We start from the raw sequence: 18,969 nt of genomic DNA on the forward strand, positions 1-18,969 counted from the left end.
GGATAAGATATAGAGCCGTCCATTACAATGTCAAATCAGGTCTGTGATCGTGTGTAAATAATTGGGAAGGGATTCATCCCCAAAAAAACGTATGCATAGATTATTTTTCATAAATAATGATAACACAGTAGGCCAGGGAGATTTTTTTATGAGACTGGTCTAGGCAATAATAATAATAATAATAATAATAATAATAATAATAATAATAATAATAATAATAATAATAATTGTGCTAGCCAATTACACGGTCAAGTTACCCCATGTGTAAGTATTTCGGAGGGGATTTATCCCCCCCAAATCATGTTTTAGCTACAAATGGTTACATTTTTCGCATTTGCGGCGCCCCCTATGAACGAAAAAAAGCCCTCCCAGTAATTTTGCCAGACAATTACAATGTCACGTCACCCCTGTGATCATGCGTAAGTAATTCGGAAGGTATTTATCCCCCAAAAATCATGCTTTTGCGATACACGGTTACATTTTTCGCATTTGCGGCGCCCCCTATAGATGAAAATGGAATTGCTTTCGGCTCTGGGTTGAGTAACCCACCCGTGACAAGTGATTCAAATTTGGGATGGATTGGACATTCCGTTCGTGATTTGTGGCGTTTTTTGTAAAGTAGGCCCCTCCCACTAACTTTGGAAGCCGATTACGGCCGAACGATACGCACTATCAAAGTTCTGCCATTGGTGTTTTCATCGGAATGGTCCAGAGATCATGTGTACTGATTTTTGTGAGATTTGGACAAAATGTGTAGGAGGAAAAGCAAAAAGTGTGTTTTGGAGAAAATTCAAAATGGCGTAAAATCTATCATGACGCAAATGGGCGTGGCCTATATGGGGAGATGCGTCATGACCCAAGAAATCCAGGGAAAAAATAATTTTGATTTTACGACCTACGGTTCAAGAGTTATAAGCCAAAACGTAAAGTGGGCTGTTATAGCGCCACCATGAGGCCGACCGATAACATTATAAGTTGATTAATTTTAGTAATTATTATGAACCTACCCTCCAAGTTTTGTAACTATAGTCCTTACAGTCTCTGAGGAAAAAATACTTGAATGTGAGAAAATGCGAAAAATCGCATTTTCCCATTCATGTCAATGGGGAAATTTTATTCACTAATAAATTAATATCAATTAAACTATACAACATTTCTCTTAAAAAAATACAAGCACATCCTTCCCGATGAAGCCGGGCAATTTGAGATATGGCTCAAGTGCGTACAGTCAAAACTGTGGGAGGAGTAGCGTGTCAAAAAAAGTCTTACTCCAGTAAAAATAATAAAGTGTTCCAATTACAATAGTCTGGTTGCCCTTTAGGGCAACCACACTAATAAAGTGTTACGATTACAATAGTCTGGTTGCCCTTTAGGGCAACCACACTAACTAGAAAGAGGCAATTCTGGGAAATTGCAAAGTGTGGTTGCCTCACTCGCTGATATAGGCCCCTCCCGGTAATTTTGCTAGCCAATGACAACGTCAAGTCACCCTTGTGATCATGTGTAAGTAATTCAGAGTGTTTTTTCCCCCCTGAAATCATGTTTTTGCAATAAACGGGTAATTGTTTTTGCAATTGTAGCGCCCCCTATGGATGAAAATGGAATTGCTTTTGGCTCTGCGTTGATTAAGCCACCCTTGACATGTGATTTGGATTTGGGATGGATCGTACATTCCGTGCGTGAATTGTGGCATTTTTTGTAAAATAGGCCCCTCCTACTAACTTCGGAAGACGATTACGGACGAACGATACGGAAGATCAAAATTCTGACTGTGCTGTTTTAATCGGATAGGTCCGGAGATCATGTGTACCGATTTTTGTGAGATTTGGACAAAATCTGTAGGTGGAGGATCCAAAAGTGTGTTTTGAACAAAATTCAAAATGGCGGAAAATCTATCCTGACGCAAATGGGCGTGGCCTATATGCGGAGATGCGTCATGACCCAAGGAATCCAGGGAAAAAATAAATTTGTTTTTATGACCTACGGGTCAAGAGTTAGAAGGCAAAACGTAAAGTGGGCTGTTATAGCGCCACCATGAGGCCGACCGATATAATTTTATGTTAATTAATTCTTGTAATTATTATGAATCTCCTCCCCAAGTGTTGTAACTACATCCCTTACGGTCTCAGAGAAACAAATAGTTGAATGTGAGTTTTCCCATTTTCCCATTCAAGTGAATGGGGGAAATTAATTCACTAATTAATTCATATCAATTAAACTATACAACATTTCTCTTATCAATCAACAAGCACACGATTCCCGATGAAGCCGGTCGATTTGACATATGGCTCGAGTATGTTCGGCAAAAACTGTGGGAGGAGTAGCACTGCAAAATAAAGTTTATACAGAATAAAATGAAAAGAAAGAAATAAAAGGTAAGGGGAACAATAGTATGGTTGCCCATAGGCAACCACACTAACTAGAAAGAGGCAATTCTGGGAAATTGCAAAGTGTGGTTGCCTCACTCGCTGATATAGGCCCCTCCCGGTAATTTTGCTAGCCAATGACAACGTCAAGTCACCCTTGTGATCATGTGTAAGTAATTCAGAGTGTTTTTTCCCCCCTGAAATCATGTTTTTGCAATAAACGGGTAATTGTTTTTGCAATTGTAGCGCCCCCTATGGATGAAAATGGAATTGCTTTTGGCTCTGCGTTGATTAAGCCACCCTTGACATGTGATTTGGATTTGGGATGGATCGTACATTCCGTGCGTGAATTGTGGCATTTTTTGTAAAATAGGCCCCTCCTACTAACTTCGGAAGACGATTACGGACGAACGATACGGAAGATCAAAATTCTGACTGTGCTGTTTTAATCGGATAGGTCCGGAGATCATGTGTACCGATTCTTGTGAGATTTGGACAAAATCTGTAGGTGGAGGATCCAAAAGTGTGTTTTGAACAAAATTCAAAATGGCGGAAAATCTATCCTGACGCAAATGGGCGTGGCCTATATGCGGAGATGCGTCATGACCCAAGGAATCCAGGGAAAAAATAAATTTGTTTTTATGACCTACGGGTCAAGAGTTAGAAGGCAAAACGTAAAGTGGGCTGTTATAGCGCCACCATGAGGCCGACCGATATAATTTTATGTTAATTAATTCTTGTAATTATTATGAATCTCCTCCCCAAGTGTTGTAACTACATCCCTTACGGTCTCAGAGAAACAAATAGTTGAATGTGAGTTTTCCCATTTTCCCATTCAAGTGAATGGGGGAAATTAATTCACTAATTAATTCATATCAATTAAACTATACAACATTTCTCTTATCAATCAACAAGCACACGATTCCCGATGAAGCCGGTCGATTTGACATATGGCTCGAGTATGTTCGGCAAAAACTGTGGGAGGAGTAGCACTGCAAAATAAAGTTTATACAGAATAAAATGAAAAGAAAGAAATAAAAGGTAAGGGGAACAATAGTATGGTTGCCCATAGGCAACCACACTAACTAGAAAGAAGCAATTCTGGGAAATTGCAAAGTATGGTTGCCTCCATCGCACCCGTCGCACCGACGTCGTTGGGGACCCAAGGAGTCTGCCAGGAGGTGTTGTGTTAGAGGCCAAGGCCAAACAACATGCCATTCAAATTTGGCGCTGATCGGATCCTGATTTGGTGACATATAGTGTTTTAGTTTTTTCGAAAAAAATTGGCCCCTCCCACTAATTTTACGAGTCAATTAAATGGTCACATCACCTTTGAGATCATGTGTAAGTATTTTGGTGGGGATTGAGCCCCCCAACAAATAGTTTTTTCAACAAACGGTGACATTTTTGGCATTTGCAGCGCCCCCTATGGGTGAAAATGGAATAGCTTTTGGCGCTACATTGATTGAACCACTCTCGATATGTGATTAAAATTCCGTGTGGATTGAACGTTCCGTTCATTATTTGTGGCATTCTTTGTAAAATAGGCCCCTCCTACTAACTTCGGAAGCCGATTATGGCCGAACGGTATGGACTATCAAAACTCTGCCAGTGTTTAAGTAATCGGATAGCACCAGAGATGTTGTGTACCAATTTGTGTGAGATTTGGACAAAATCTGTTGGAGGTGGAGCAAAAAGTGTGTTTTGAAGAAAATGCAAATTTGGTGCGATTTCGTTCTAGACGGAAATGGGCGTGGCCTATGCGGGGAGATCCGTCATGATCCAAGGAATCCATGGAAAAGGACATTTTGATTTTACGACTTACGGTTCAAGAGTTATAGGGAAAAACGTGAAGTGGGCTATTATAGCGCCACCATGAGGCTGAGCGATGTAATTCCTTTTCAATTTATTTTCATAATTATTATGAACCTCCAGCCTAAGTCTTGTAAATATGGTGCTTATGGTCTCCAAGGGAAAAATTCCTAAAATTTGAGCCGTAATTAGTCTTCGATCTTCCCATTATAAGTCAATGGAGAACTAATTAATTAATATCAATTAAACTATACAACGGATCTCTTAGCAATGAGCAAGCACACTATTCCCGACGAAGCCGGTCGATTTGACATATGGCTCGAGTGCGTGTGGAAAAAACTGTGGGAGGAGTAGCGATACAAAGTATTCCAAAGTAGGGGAACAATAGTATGGTCGCCATAGGCAACCATACTAACTAGAAAGGTCGCAATTTTAAAAAATTGCAAAGTGTGGTTGCCGCAGTGGCTTACATATGCCCCTCCCACTGATATTGCCAGCCAATTACAATGTCACGTCACCCCTGCGATCATGCGTAAGTAGGGGATTTATCCCCCAAAAATCATGTTTTTGCACCATACGGTTACATTTTTGGCATTTGCGGCGCCCCCTATGGATGAAAATAGAATTACTTTTGGCTTTTGGTTGATTAAACCACCCCAGACATGTGATTCAAATTTGGGATGGATTGGACATTCCGTTCATGATTTATGGCATTTTTTGTGATATAGGCCACTCCTACTAATTTCGAACGACGATTACGGCCGAACGATACGCACTACCAAAATTCTGCAGTTGGTGTTTTAATCGGATGGGTCCCGAGATCATGTGTGCCGATTTTTTTGAGATTTGGACATCATCTGTAGGAGGAGGAGCCAAAAGTGTGTTTTGGAGAAAATTCAAAATGGCGGAAAATCTATCATGACGCAAATGGGCGTGGCCTATATGGGGAGATGCGTCATGACCCAAGGAAGTCAGGGGAAAAAGAATTTTGATTTTACGACCAACGGTGCAAGAGTTATAAGCCAAAACGTAAAGTGGGCTGTTATAGCGCCACCATGAGGCCGACCGATAACATTATAAGTTAATTAATTTTAGTAATTATTATGAACCTACCCTCCAAGTTTTGTAACTATAGTGCTTACAGTCTCTGAGGAAAAAATACTTGAATGTGATTTTTCGCACTTTCCCATTCATGTCAATGGGGAAATTTAAATCACTAATAAATTCATATCAATTAAACAATACAACATTTCTCTTAACAAAATACAAGCTATCGATTCCCGAGGAAGCCGGTCAATTTGAGATATGGCTCAAGTGCGTACAGTCAAAACTGTGGGAGGAGTAGTAGTTTGAAATTTAGGGTTACTATAGAAAGAATAATAAAGTGTTACGATTACAATAGTCTGGTTGCCCTGTTAGGGCAACCACACTAACTAGAAAGGTCGCAATTTTAAAAAATTGCAAAGTGTGGTTGCCGCAGTGGCTTACATATGCCCCTCCCACTGATATTGCCAGCCAATTACAATGTCGCGTCACCCCTGTGATCATGCGTAAGTAATTCGGAGGGGATTTAACCCCCAAAAATCATGTTTTTGCGACAAACTGTTAAATTTCTCGCATTTGCGGCGCCCCCTACGGATGAAAATGGAATTGCTTTTGGAACTTGGTTGATTGAACCACCCACGACATTTGATTCAAATTTGGAGTTGATTGGATGTTTGGTTCGTGATTTGTGGTGTTTTTTGTAAAATAGGCCCCTCCCACTAACTTCGGACAACGATTACGGCCGAACGATACGCAATACCAAAATTCTGCAGTTGGGGTTTTAATCGGATGGGTCCTGAGATCATGTGTACCGATTTTTGTGAGATTTGGACGAAATCTGTAGGAGGGGGAACAAAAAGTGTGTTTTGGAGAAAATTCAAAATGGCGGAAAATCTATCATGACGCAAATGGGCGTGGCCTATATAGGGAGATGCGTCATGACCCAAGGAAGCCAGGGAAAAATAATTTTGATTTTACGACCTATGGTTCAAGAGTTATAAGCCAAAACGTAAAGTGGGCTGTTATAGCGCCACCATGAGGCCGACCGATAACATTATAAGTTGATTAATTTTAGTAATTATTATGATCCTACCCTCCAAGTTTTGTAACTATAGTGCTTACAGTCTCTGAGGAAAAAATACTTGAATGTGAGAAAATGCGAAAAATCGCATTTTCCCATTCATGTCAATGGGGAAATTTAATTCACTAATAAATTAATATCAATTAAACTATACAACATTTCTCTTAAAAAAATACAAGCACTTCCTCCCCGATGCAGCCGGTCAATTTGAGATATGGCTCAAGTGCGTACAGTCAAAACTGTGGGAGCAGTAGTGCGTCAAACAAAAGACTCCTCCTATGGAATAATAATAATAATAAAGTGTTACAATTACAATAGTCTGGTTGCCCTTTAGGGCAACCACACTAACTAGAAAGGTCGCAATTTTAAAAAATTGCAAAGTGTGGTTGCCGCAGTGGCTTACATATGCCCCTCCCACTGATATTGCCAGCCAATTACAATGTCGCGTCATCCCTGCGATCATGCGTAAGTAATTCGGAGGGGTTTTTTCCCCCAAAAATCATGTTTTTGCACCATACGGTTACATTTTTGGCATTTGCGGCGCCCCCTATGGATGAAAATAGAATTGCTTTTGGCTTTTGGTTGATTGAACCCCCCGTGACAAGTGAATCAAATTTGGGATGGATCGGACATTCCGTTCGTGACTTTTGGCGTTTTTTGTAAAGTAGGCCCCTCCTGCTACCTTCGGACGACGATTACGGCCGAACGATACGCACTATCAAAATTCCGCCGTTCGAGTTTTCATCGGAAAGGTCTGGAGATCATGTGTACAGATTTTTGTGAGATTTGGACAAAATCTGTAGGAGGAAAAGCAAAAAGTGTGTTTTGGAGAAAATTCAAGATGGCGGAAAATCTATCATGACGCAAATGGGCGTGGCCTATATGGGGAGATGCGTCATGACCCATGGAATCCAGGGAAAAAATTATTTTGATTTTACGACCTACGGTTCAAGAGTTATAAGGCAAAACGTAAAGTGGGCTGTTATAGCGCCACCATGAGGCCGACCGATAACATTATAAGTTAATTAATTTTAGTAATTATTATGAACCTACCCTCCAAGTTTTGTAACTATAGCCCTTACAGTCTCAGAGGAAAAAATACTTGAATGTGATTTTTCGCACTTTCCCATTCATGTCAATGGGGAAATTGAATGCACGAATAAATTAATATCAATTAAACTATACAACATTTCTCTTAGCAAAATACAAGCACACCATTCTGATTTTTTTCGGTCTATTTGACATATGGCTCAAGTGCGTACAGTCAATACTGTGGGACTAGTAGCATTTCAAAATAAAGGTTACTCCAGGTGAAAGAAAGAATAAAGTGTTACAATTACAATAGTCTGGTTGCCCTTTAGGGCAACCACACTAATAAAGTGTTACGATTACAATAGTCTGGTTGCCCTGTTAGGGCAACCACACTAATAAAGTGTTACGATTACAATAGTCTGGTTGCCCTGTTAGGGCAACCACACTAATAAAGTGTTACGATTACAATAGTCTGGTTGCCCTGTTAGGGCAACCACACTAATTACAATAGTCTGGTTGCCCTTTAGGGCAAACACACTAATTACATTTGTTTTGTGGATTAATTTATTTTTACTGCATGGCCCCCAGTGCCCCCCACAGAATGACCGGAACTAGCCTACTTAATATTTCACCAAAACCAGAGCAGAACTCCCACCACGGGACTCGGGCAATCAATTAATACAGTTGCAACCACTATAATAATGGCAAGTATTTCATACAGCTTAAGTTACAAAATTATGAACTATCCCTTTAAGAGGTCCATGTTTGCGTCCGTCCGACCTGAGTGAGCAGCACGTCCACGTCCCTCGGGTCCGCCAGCGAATCTTGTCCCCCGGAAAACAGCGCGGTAGGAACCTTCATGTCCTCAACGTTGTACTGGGGAGGAGTGGACTGGGTGACACAGAGAGAGGGAAAGAGAGAGAGAGAGGGAGGGAGGGAGAGAGGGGGGGGGGGGATGGTGACAAAGGGAAAGAATGAATGAGGGAGGAGAGAGGACATGGGGAAGGAAGAAACAGACGAGAACAATTTAACTACGATTGTTTTGGTAACCCACCTGGTTATAAAGCCGTAATTACCACACCTGGTAACCCACCTGGTTATAAAGCCGTAATTACCACACCTGCATAATTATGCTAATGTTCTAAACATCAGATACCTTCTGTCACACGTGTTATTTCTGAATTCTTTAAATTGTTTCCCTTTTTTAAGATATTTTGTTGGCTTTTTCTGCCTTCACTGATAGGTTGAAAGTAGACTGACGGAAATGGGGAGAGAGTTGGGGGGAGACACGCTGCAAAGGCCGTCGGGATCGGGAATCGAATCTGTGGCATGCCGTCAGCCTGGCTCAGCAGCCTATTCAGTATTTTAGCCGTGACATGAGCGCCCCCCTCCAGAGATACTTCCGGGTCCTACTTTTGTGTGGCTTTTGTGTCCCCATAGAGTTATACTGTGTCCCTCCGTCGGACTAGATCTGAGACGAAAACAACCACGAAAGTCTCATTTTACTGCTTTCCTCGCAACAACAAAGCTGCTGCTCTCTCAAATCTGACTGTGACAGGCCGTCTGCTCCACACGGAATACTATCGCCATTTTATTTCATTGTGTCAACTAAATCCTCATTAATTGCAAACTAGATTCAACATACTCAAGCCTGCACACATTCTAAATATGCCCCCGAAATATTGTACTGAGCAAATGGACTGTTACCACCTTCAATATTAATGATAATAATAGTCTTTATTGTCTCCACATTATATATTTTCTTTGTCATGGACACTTGTACAAAACATTAATAATTCTACTCGAGTTGGAAGCATTAAGACCCATTTTAACCCCCAATGGCTTCCTTTCTTTCATTGTAAAAAGATTCACGCGTTTAGATATTCTATTTACAATGAGAAGCGGATGGGAGCTGGTGCCACTTGGACCCGGACGTAACGTAGCACTACAAAATGACGTCGGACTTAAATACTAAATAGGTGGCCAGACGGTTGAGCTAACAGTCAGGCTGGCTCAGCAGCCTAGGTGCCCAAACGGTTGAGCTAACAGTCACAGCACCCTATAGTAGCCCAGACGGTTGAGCTAACCGTCTGGGCCAAATTGTTTCCCTTTTGATCTCGCTCTCCTCTCTCTCTTGTTACGGAATACTATATACAAAACGATATGGAGTGAACACAAAAAAATGAAGCATTTCACCTAATTCTGTACACCTGTTCTGTGACAAATAAAAGCTGATTGTGATGAGGCCGGTGTTACCTGGTTATAGCGAGCCACGTTGCCTTTCCTTCCAAAGTCGAAGGCCATCAGTTTACCACTGTGTACCGCCTGGAAACACAACACCTTACACATCACCCAACCTCATTTAAACACATTTAGACCTAACTTAGATTCTACAAATGTCTTCTAAATCATGACAGTTTTCAGAAAAAACCCTATATGTTTCTCTGTTAGTGGTTCGCAAACTATTTCATGTCAAGGACCCCCAGAATTATATGAAATTGGCCGCCGACCCCCCCCTGAAGCAAAGATTTGAGTTAAAAACTTTGGCTCTGAAAGAATATACTGTATATTGAAAGATTTGTGCCACATTTTCACGATTTAAAAAAAAATAGCAGACCTACAAGATCGGAGCGCGGCACTCGGTCTCGGTGGCGCGCTATGAGCTTGTAGACCTGCTATTTTTCAATAGCTAAAGTATAACATTACGCTTAAAACACCAAAATGGGTTAAACACATTAACATAATCAGGCACCCTTTAGCAGGTGTGTGTGGGCTGTGCAGTGTGTATGAGGGTTCAAATGAAAGGCAAACACATCCAACAAGGAAGGAACATGAGCGTGTGCGTGTACATGTGCGTGCGTGCGTGCGTTACCTGGTCCCAGTGGATGAGGTTCTGCACTGAGGTGCCAGCAGGATTGTGTGCGGTGTACACTAAGATACGAGACTGGAGAGACACATGAGTAGTTAAACAGTAACCCATTAAAACTAGGGGTGCATGTTCTCCCCGTGTCCCCTATAGGGTAGGTAGGTACCCTCACAAAAAACATGCAGTAATCCTGGTCTCTAAACTGCCTCCCCCTGGCCAGCCGGGGCGCCTGATGGAGGGGAAAGGAACTGGTTGGAATAACGTGTTCCTTCCATGCGCTACGTCCAACCAGGGAAACTCCCCCTGGTTGGACGGAAGCATGAGTTCAAGTCCGTTGCTCTCCCCATGTCCCCCATATATGGGGACTAGGTAGGCGGAGGGTGTGTAGAGCCCAGGATCACATTAGATAATTGACACAGGGGTGAAAAATGGGTTACAAAATTGTGGGATAAAAATCATAGAAGAAAAAAAAAACTAGGGGTGCACGATTACGAAATTATGACCGATATCCGATCTCCGATTATTTGCAGGGTCATATCTGCCGATACCGATTCTGACCGATTCCGATATTATACAGAGGACCACAATGGAAACAAGCCTATAGGGCCCTATACGGGCTTATTGGCCCAAAGCCTGTTAATAAGGATTCAATCAATCAATAAATAGCATATACTCTGTTTTCACAACTGAATGACTTCTGAATGAGATGAGTAGTACACAAATTAAATGTAGAATTCATTTTTCAAAGTTTTTTTTTTTTTTTTTGGTGAAAACCGATTTAATAATCTGTATTATTTTGAGACCGTTCCGATACCGATATGGCCGATTCCGATTCTGCTACAAATGTCTTCTAAATACACACACACACGCACGCACGCACGCACGCACGCACACACACACACACACACACACACACACACACACACACACACACACACACACACACACACACACACACACACACACACACACACACACACACACACACACACACACACTGTACTCACCGCGTTGAAGTTTGGGTCAACACCGTTGAAGCCAGCGAGCAGGAAGTAGATGTTTCCACACAGCCTCTCTAGCAGCTTCCCGCTGCAGAAGTTTTCTGCAAACCACTTGGTTATGCCACTCTGAGGCAGGAAGTCCCGCCCACCGAACAGGTCCTGTATATGGAAGCAACCATTGGTCAACAACATGCCACTCTGAGGCAGGAAGTCCCGCCCACCGAACAGGTCCTGTATATGGAAGCAACCATTGGTCAACAACATGCCACTCTGAGGCAGGAAGTCCCGCCCACCGAACAGGTCCTGTATATGGAAGCAACCATTGGTCAACAACATGCTACTCTGAGGCAGGAAGTCCCGCCCACCGAACAGGTCCTGTATATGGAAGCAACCATTGGTCAACAACATGCCACTCTGAGGCAGGAAGTCCCGCCCACCAAACAGGTCCTGTATGGAAGCAATAATACGTGACTCTTTTTCATACGGAGACAGTCGTGGCGTAAAGGCTAACTGTTCAGGAGAGGAGAAAATGTATTTATTTTTTTGTAAAGCTATGATTCCCTGCTTTCATATGACATGAAAACATTTCAATTAAAAAAGGTTCAATGACTTAGCCCCGGTAAGAAGCGATCACATGTGTCCGTGGCAACTCAGCCTTTTTTGTCCGTTGGAACATTTTAGATTTTCTTTTTTACACACCATTATAATGTTCTTATTTTGATCATAAGACACACTTATTATATAACCCCATACCAAAACAAACTTTTCTAAATTAAAGATAGAATGGGCTGTGGAACGCCCTACCAACAGTCATTAAGACATGCGAATCCCTTGACTCCTTCAAAACCGCTCTCAAAGGGCACCTACGGACGGCTGCAATTCGAAACTGGCCCCCGTAGAATCTGAATCCCCCCCCCACCACCCACCCCCTTTTCCCCTCACTGTATATGTTTCTTTTCCCTTTTTACCTCCTTTATGATGAATTCCTGTTCTGTTCTTTGGCTATATAGAAGTGTCTATTTGTACGTCTATAAATGATTTGATGATTTGAACATGGTGGACCCTCTTGTAAACAAGTGTAATGCTTTATTGGGTCGTCCACTCACAGTTATTGAGTTGTGCTTGAAATGTACTGTAATTCTGCAAACTGTTAATACATATTTCAATCAATCAATCAATCAATCAAAGAATCAAATTGAATGACGCATTCCACTTCAAACTGATATTTGGAAAATGGTGCAGGGCTAGAGTTCCGACAATATGTATTTCAGAAATGTTGTTAAACTCTAGAAATGTATAGTGGCAGTTACATTACACAAGTTGTAGTTCTGTTTTAATGAAAGATGTTGAGGCCGGTCCACACACAATGAATTATGAAACTAGCCGCAACTTGCAACCAGTTGCAAGACATATAGCGGTATGGATTGACACAGCAGTTGCAGGCCGGTGCCTTTGCTTTTGGGGAAATGGTTGCAAGGAGTTGCAAGTGTTGCAGGAGTTGCGTTGCAAATCATTGGAGTGGACTGTCCTAATAAGGCCTTTACGAAAAGTTTTCTACTGCAAATAAGATTTAATGCCATGTTTACATACACGTGCGTGCGTGCATGCATGCATATTAATGCATAGGATAACTATTACTTTAGTTTACCATTACATACAATGAATATCACCTTTGCATGCAAAGCACCTCTATGGCTTGCAGAATCATTCATTCATTCATTCATTCATTCATTCATTCATTCTTTTTTACCTAAGTGGAACAAATCAAACTCATGCAGGCTCCTCCGTCCACCCCCAGTTAATGTAAACTAGGACCCCACATTTATTTAATCTAGGGGCAATAATTCTCATCGTGATTTTTGGGAAGGTATACAGCCCTATAAGTAGCCTTGCCGAGCCATGGGGCCCATAGGGCAGGAGCCTATCTCCTGTTTCTGTAGCGTGAGGCAGCTTGATGTACAAGTACACCCCCTGGACATGACGCTAGTATGTCGCAGGGACTTACCCCCAATCCAACCCTTGATGCTAAGTGTCTAGCAGGGAGGCACTGGGTCCCATTTTTACAGTCTTTGGCATGACCCGGCCGGGGATTGAACACCGACCTCCCAGTCTCAGGGCGGACACTCTAACCACAAGGCCACTGAGCTGGTATACAGCCCTATAGTTCGAGAAAATATGTGAGGGTCCTCCACGGCGAGTTTGAAGTCGGTCGGGCAGGCGTTTCTCAAGACACGTGACAACGTAAGAGATTGTATTTGCACATGCAGGTTCCTCTTACCCAGAAGGAAATCATCTTACCCGTATGAGGAATTCAGGCAGGACAGCCAGCTTGGCCAGCGGGCTGGAGATGGAGGCCACTGTTGCAATGGGAGCCAGACCCAGGAACAACTGGATCTTACTGGCCAACTCTGGCATGCTGGAGAACGCTATGAAGGCTGGGCGGACGCACGCACGCACGCACGCACGCACGCACCCACGCACGCACGCACATGCGTGCGTGCGTGCGTGCGTGCGTGCGTGCGTGCGTGTACCTATGGTGGTCCCCTGTGATTATGTGTGCGTGCGTGTACCTATGGTGGTCCCCTGTGAGTGTGTGTGTGCGTGCGTGTACCTATGGTGGTCCCCTGTGAGTATGTGTGCGTGCGTGTACCTATGGTGGTCCCCTGTGAGTGTGTGTGTGTGTGTGTGTGCGTGCGTGTACCTATGATGGTCCCCTGTGAGTGTGTGTGTGTGTGTGTGCGCGTGTGTGTACCTATGGTGGTCCCCTGTGAGTGTCCTATGTAGAAGATCTTCTCCTGGCCTGTTGTCTTCAGGATGTGGTTCACTACTGCTGGAAGGTCCTTTAGAGCCATCTCATCATAACTGCACACACGCACGCACACACACACACACACACACACACACACACACACACACACACACACACACACACACACACACACACACACACACACACACACACACACACACACACACACACACACACACACACACACACAGCTGAAGAACCAATATATTTGTAGGGGTTGACAACTTGACACTAACGGTTGCCCGACTGCCAGTTGCAGGCAAATAAAATGGTGGGCAAGTTCATTTTACATATTGAGGTATTCGAGGGATGACTTCCGCACACCCGGTTCAGTTTTATAGCAGGTGCGTATAGGTCCTGGCAGTACAGCAAACGTTATGAGGAAAAATCAGGCAAAACATGCCTGAAGAAGGCCGAAAGGCCGAAACGTTGCTATATGACTCTTTAAAATAAAGTTCTTGAACCAGCAAGTGGCAGTGTGCGGGTCTCTCCTCCTTCCTCATAACATATTGAGGTATGAATTGTGTCTATCTAGTGGAAATTGAAGTGTTAAAATGAAAAGTGATTGAAATTGTACCTATATCATTTTACAATATTGAATTTACCTTTCGGTTAAGACCTGTGGGGCAAGTAGAACATGACCTGTATACTTGCCCTACAGTAGGGGTGTCCAAAGTGCGGCCCGCGGGCCAAAGTTTGCCTGGGGACAGATTTTATACGGCCCTCTGCTTCATACCTGAATTGTGTTACCCCAAGATTTTTATATTTAAGTTTATTTTAATAACCTGAGCATTTCCCAGGGTATAATTTGTCAGGACTCCTTGTTCCTTGTTGTCTCATTCTGAAGGGGTCAAAAAAAGCTATTGTATGTCATGTTTTACCTGCACGTCTGGCCACATTTGGTAATGTGAAATAAGGCTGAGAAAAGGCTGAGTTATTTGTTGATCATTTGATGATGATATATGGTTTAAATGACATGCATATGTATGTGACTTTGTTTTAGTCCGAAGGTACATTACTGTATGTCATTTATTATTTGTTTTAGTCCGAATTTACATTTTATGTCAGTTGAGGAGATGCAGTCGGCCCTTTGGGTGTTTTAATATTTTCTAATCCCTTTGAAAAAGGTTTGAACACAACTGGCTTACAGGCAAGTGCCTCTAGCTGAGACCTTTATAGTGTCAACCCCTATAGTCAGTGTGTGTGTGTGTGTGTGTGTGTGTGTGTGTGTGTGTGCGTGTGTGCGTGCGTGCGTGCGTGCGTGCGTGCGTGCGTGCGTGCGTGCATGCGCGTGTGTGTGGGTGCGTGCGTGCGGTGCTTCTCCTCCAGGCGACAGGGTGCTGTGTTTCCTGGACCAGGTGTTTCCTCTGCTGTTGCCCAGCCACACGTCGTAGCCCGCGTCCGCCAGGACGTACGCCAGGCTGCCGTTGGGAGGGTTGCTCACCCAGTTACTGCCCGAGGCCAGGAGGCCATGCTGGAGCAGGACGGCTGGCCTGGGACCTGCAGGGAGGAGCATAGATATATATAAACTCTAGATAGCTCACCCGCGCTGTTGGCCAATGGAGAGCGACGTCGTTACGTGGCGGCCATCTTACCTCGGGACACATACCATTGTGTCTATGGGGCATGTACTCTTAAATGACCATAACTTGCTCAATTTTCAACCGATTTTCAAACGGTTTGGTTTGTTATAAACGTCAGAGACGTCCGCATACGTATATGATTTTATACGACGTTCATATAAAAAACATAAATTAAGCAGATAAGCGTCCTGAATCATAGCCACGTTGACAACGTTTGTAATAAACCAACCCGTTTGTAAATCCGTCAAGATTTGAGCGAGTTATGACTGTTGCTGCCATTGAACATACTGTACTGTAGCCCCGAAGTAAGATGGCTGCCGGGTGAACGACGTCAGAAACTCCGCCTTGAGCCATCTAGTGTTTATGGGGAGGAGGACCACAGCAATGGCAGAGCAGTTGATTCTCAACCTTTTACATTTGAAAGACGCGCCAGTTTAATATGCATTTAGACCTGAGACCATCCATCCATCCATCCATCCGTAGTCGGGTCGCGGGGGCAACAGCTCCACCAGAGTGCTCCAGACTTCCCTCTCCAGAGCAACATTAGTGACTTCCTCCTGGGGGATCCCGAGACATTCCAAGGCCAGTGAGTCGATGTGTTTCCTCCAACTGCGCCTTGGTCTGCCCCGGGGTCTCCTCCCAGTGGGACATGCCTCGAGGACCTCCCTAGGGAGGCGCCCGAGAGGCATCCTAACCAGATGCCCCGAACCCACCTAAGCTGGCTCTTTTCCAGGCGAAGGAGCAGCGGTTCTACTCCGAGTCTCTCTCGGGTCTCTCATGTGTCCCGTTAAATAAAACTCATTCAAAACTAAAGATTCTACAAAATGCCTTCAAAGCAAAATGCTGTGTTCAAGGTCAGGAGACCTCGGAGAAAAAAGCAATTCTCCTGAACGCTGCCTTCCGGCCCGCATGGTAAGGAAAGGAAAGGAGTGGCATTTGCATTTCTTCTGTAAAGAAGGAAAACGATATGCACATCCCAGTTTCAGAATACGGTGCCGGACCCAAAAAATGACTGAATGAAGAGAAAAGTGGAATGTCCGCACACGATATAGTTCTGCTCCCTGTCTTTTTTTATTTCAACCTAAATACAACAACGTTTCGCCCCCCTCCGGGCTTTCTCAAGTGAGGGGAGACGGGGAGCAGAACTATATTGTGTGCGGACATTCCACTTTTTTCTCCATTTGCATTTCTTCCACCATAGTAAATGCTGCATTCGTGGTCTGGAGAGGGCAGTTGTTTTACAGATGGGGAAAAGGGCAGGGGCTGAAGCCCCCTCTGATGCCTATATGTGTGCACGTCCCTGTGTACACACACACATACAGTACACACAGACATACTGTACATACTGTACACACACATACAGTACCTTGTGTGGCGGTGTCTGCGATTCCATGTGGGAGTCTGTTCACGGACAGGATGTATCCGTCTGACGTCACCACCTCATGCTCCTCCGCTGGGTAACCCCACCGCCTGACGATCTCTGACTGGAACACGCACGCACGCACGCACGCACACACACACACACACACACACACACACACACACACACACACACACACACACACACACACACACGTTCAGAATACAGCTGCTACAGGTTGCTGACCAGGTCCAGGAGATCCTGTCATATAACACCCTCCCTACGCTGGCTCCCAGTCAGGGACATTTTGAAAGACAGGCCTTTGCATAGCTGGCTTGGTTAAATGTTGATTGCTTTATTTTTGTCTTACTTTATTAGTGACTTGTTCTACTTTTATTGACTATTATTGACTTGTTTTACTTTTATTGTTGTTAAAGTACTTCGTGACTGCGATTGTCTGTGAAAGGTGCTCTACAAATAAACTTTACTTACTTACACGCACGCACGCAAGCACGCACGCACGCACGCATGCAGTTAGCTCTGGTCCATAGCTCTAATGCGTTGCATTTAGAGCTATGTTACTCTCGACTTCCGCCGTTCGCATGAATGCAGACCAGCCTCTCGTCTTTAGCGTAAATAAAAATAACGTTTTTTCTTCTCACCAAAACAGAGGCGGGTTGTGTCATTAGAAAGCCTACTTTCCTTAGTGGGAGCACTCTGAGCCCCCCACCACACATATAAACGGTAAAAAAATACTTGTAGTTACTCCACTGCACCTTCTACCGATATAGAATTGCCTCATAGAGAATATTTTTCCTCTGGTGAAAAAAATCCCTTTCTTCTGGCCAAAAAGTACCGTTTATACGTGTGGTGGGGGACTCAGAGTGCTCCCACTAAGGAAAGTAGGCTTTCTAATGACACAACCCGCCTTTGTTTTGGTGAGTAGCAAACACGTTCTTTTTATTTACGATAAAGACGAGAGGCTGGTCTGCATTCATGCGAGCGGCGGAAGTCGAGAGTAACATAGCTCTAAATGCGACGCATTAGAGCTATATGGACCAGAGCTAACACACATTACTGTACACTCACTATGTTCATGGTGACCTCTGGGTCCAGACCGATGGTGTCCCTGGCAAAGCGTGGCCTCATGTCTGATGTCCCTCTGATGTGCTTCTGGACAGAAGACCTGGTGTTGTGAGGACCGCCGTGGACCAGCCCGCTGACGGAAGACCTGGTGTTGTGAGGACCGCCGTGGACCAGCCCGCTGACGGAAGACCTGGTGTTGTGAGGACCGCCGTGGACCAGCCCGCTGACGGAAGACCTGGTGTTGTGAGGACCGCTGTGGACCAGCCCGCTGACGGCCAACACACACACTGCCACGCACAGCATCCTCATGCTGCAACACACACCAATACCACGTCTGTCAATCACGTAGAGTCAATCAATCAACAATCAATCAATCAACAATCAATCAATCAATCAATCAATCAACAGGTATCATTATAAGAGCCCGGACGGTTGTCATTATTTTACTTTTATTGTCTGATATTTGTTTTGACTTCTTGTACAAAAAAGGGGGAAACTATTTTTTCCTTGCAATATAGTCGCAACTCCTTGCAACAAAACAATGTTTTTCCTACATTTTCCCCCCACAAGTTTGTAACCCATTTTTTCACCCAGTGTCAATTATCTAATAATCCTGGGCGCTACACTTCCTCTGCCAATCTGGGGAGAGCAATGGACTGACCTCATGCCTCCTTTTATGCATGAGGAGTCCAAGCTGCTTCTTTTCACCTGACAGGGGGGGGAGTTTTGTTGGACGTAGCGTGTGGAAGGAACACATTATTCCAACCAGTTCCTTTCCCCTCCATCAGGCAGGGAGGTAGTTTAGAGACCAGGATTACTGCATGTTTTTTGAGAGGGTAGTCAGGGTACCTATACGCCTATAGGGAACGAGAACATGCAAACTCCACACAGAAAAGCCCTTTCGCCAACCCCGCCTCAGGTATGGGCAC

General features: G+C 43.9%; 1 protein-coding gene across 1 annotated transcript; it reads right to left on the bottom strand.

The window, feature by feature from the left end:
• Nucleotides 1–8,085: 8,085 nt before the first annotated feature.
• Nucleotides 8,086–18,349, bottom strand: LOC306937275 (lysosomal acid lipase/cholesteryl ester hydrolase-like; the record flags this gene model as incomplete). Its single annotated transcript, XM_079520941.1, has 9 exons — nucleotides 8,086–8,226; nucleotides 9,592–9,660; nucleotides 10,208–10,279; nucleotides 11,209–11,361; nucleotides 13,501–13,637; nucleotides 13,955–14,064; nucleotides 15,313–15,511; nucleotides 16,961–17,078; nucleotides 18,044–18,349. The coding sequence occupies 9 exons, from the start codon at nucleotides 18,347–18,349 to the stop codon at nucleotides 8,086–8,088; spliced, it is 1,305 nt and encodes a 434-aa protein (XP_079377067.1).
• Between the last annotated feature and the right edge of the window lie 620 nt (nucleotides 18,350–18,969).

The sequence above is a fragment of the Electrona antarctica genome (genome assembly GCF_951216825.1).
Source record: "Electrona antarctica genome assembly, chromosome: 14".
NCBI lineage: Eukaryota > Metazoa > Chordata > Actinopteri > Myctophiformes > Myctophidae > Electrona > Electrona antarctica.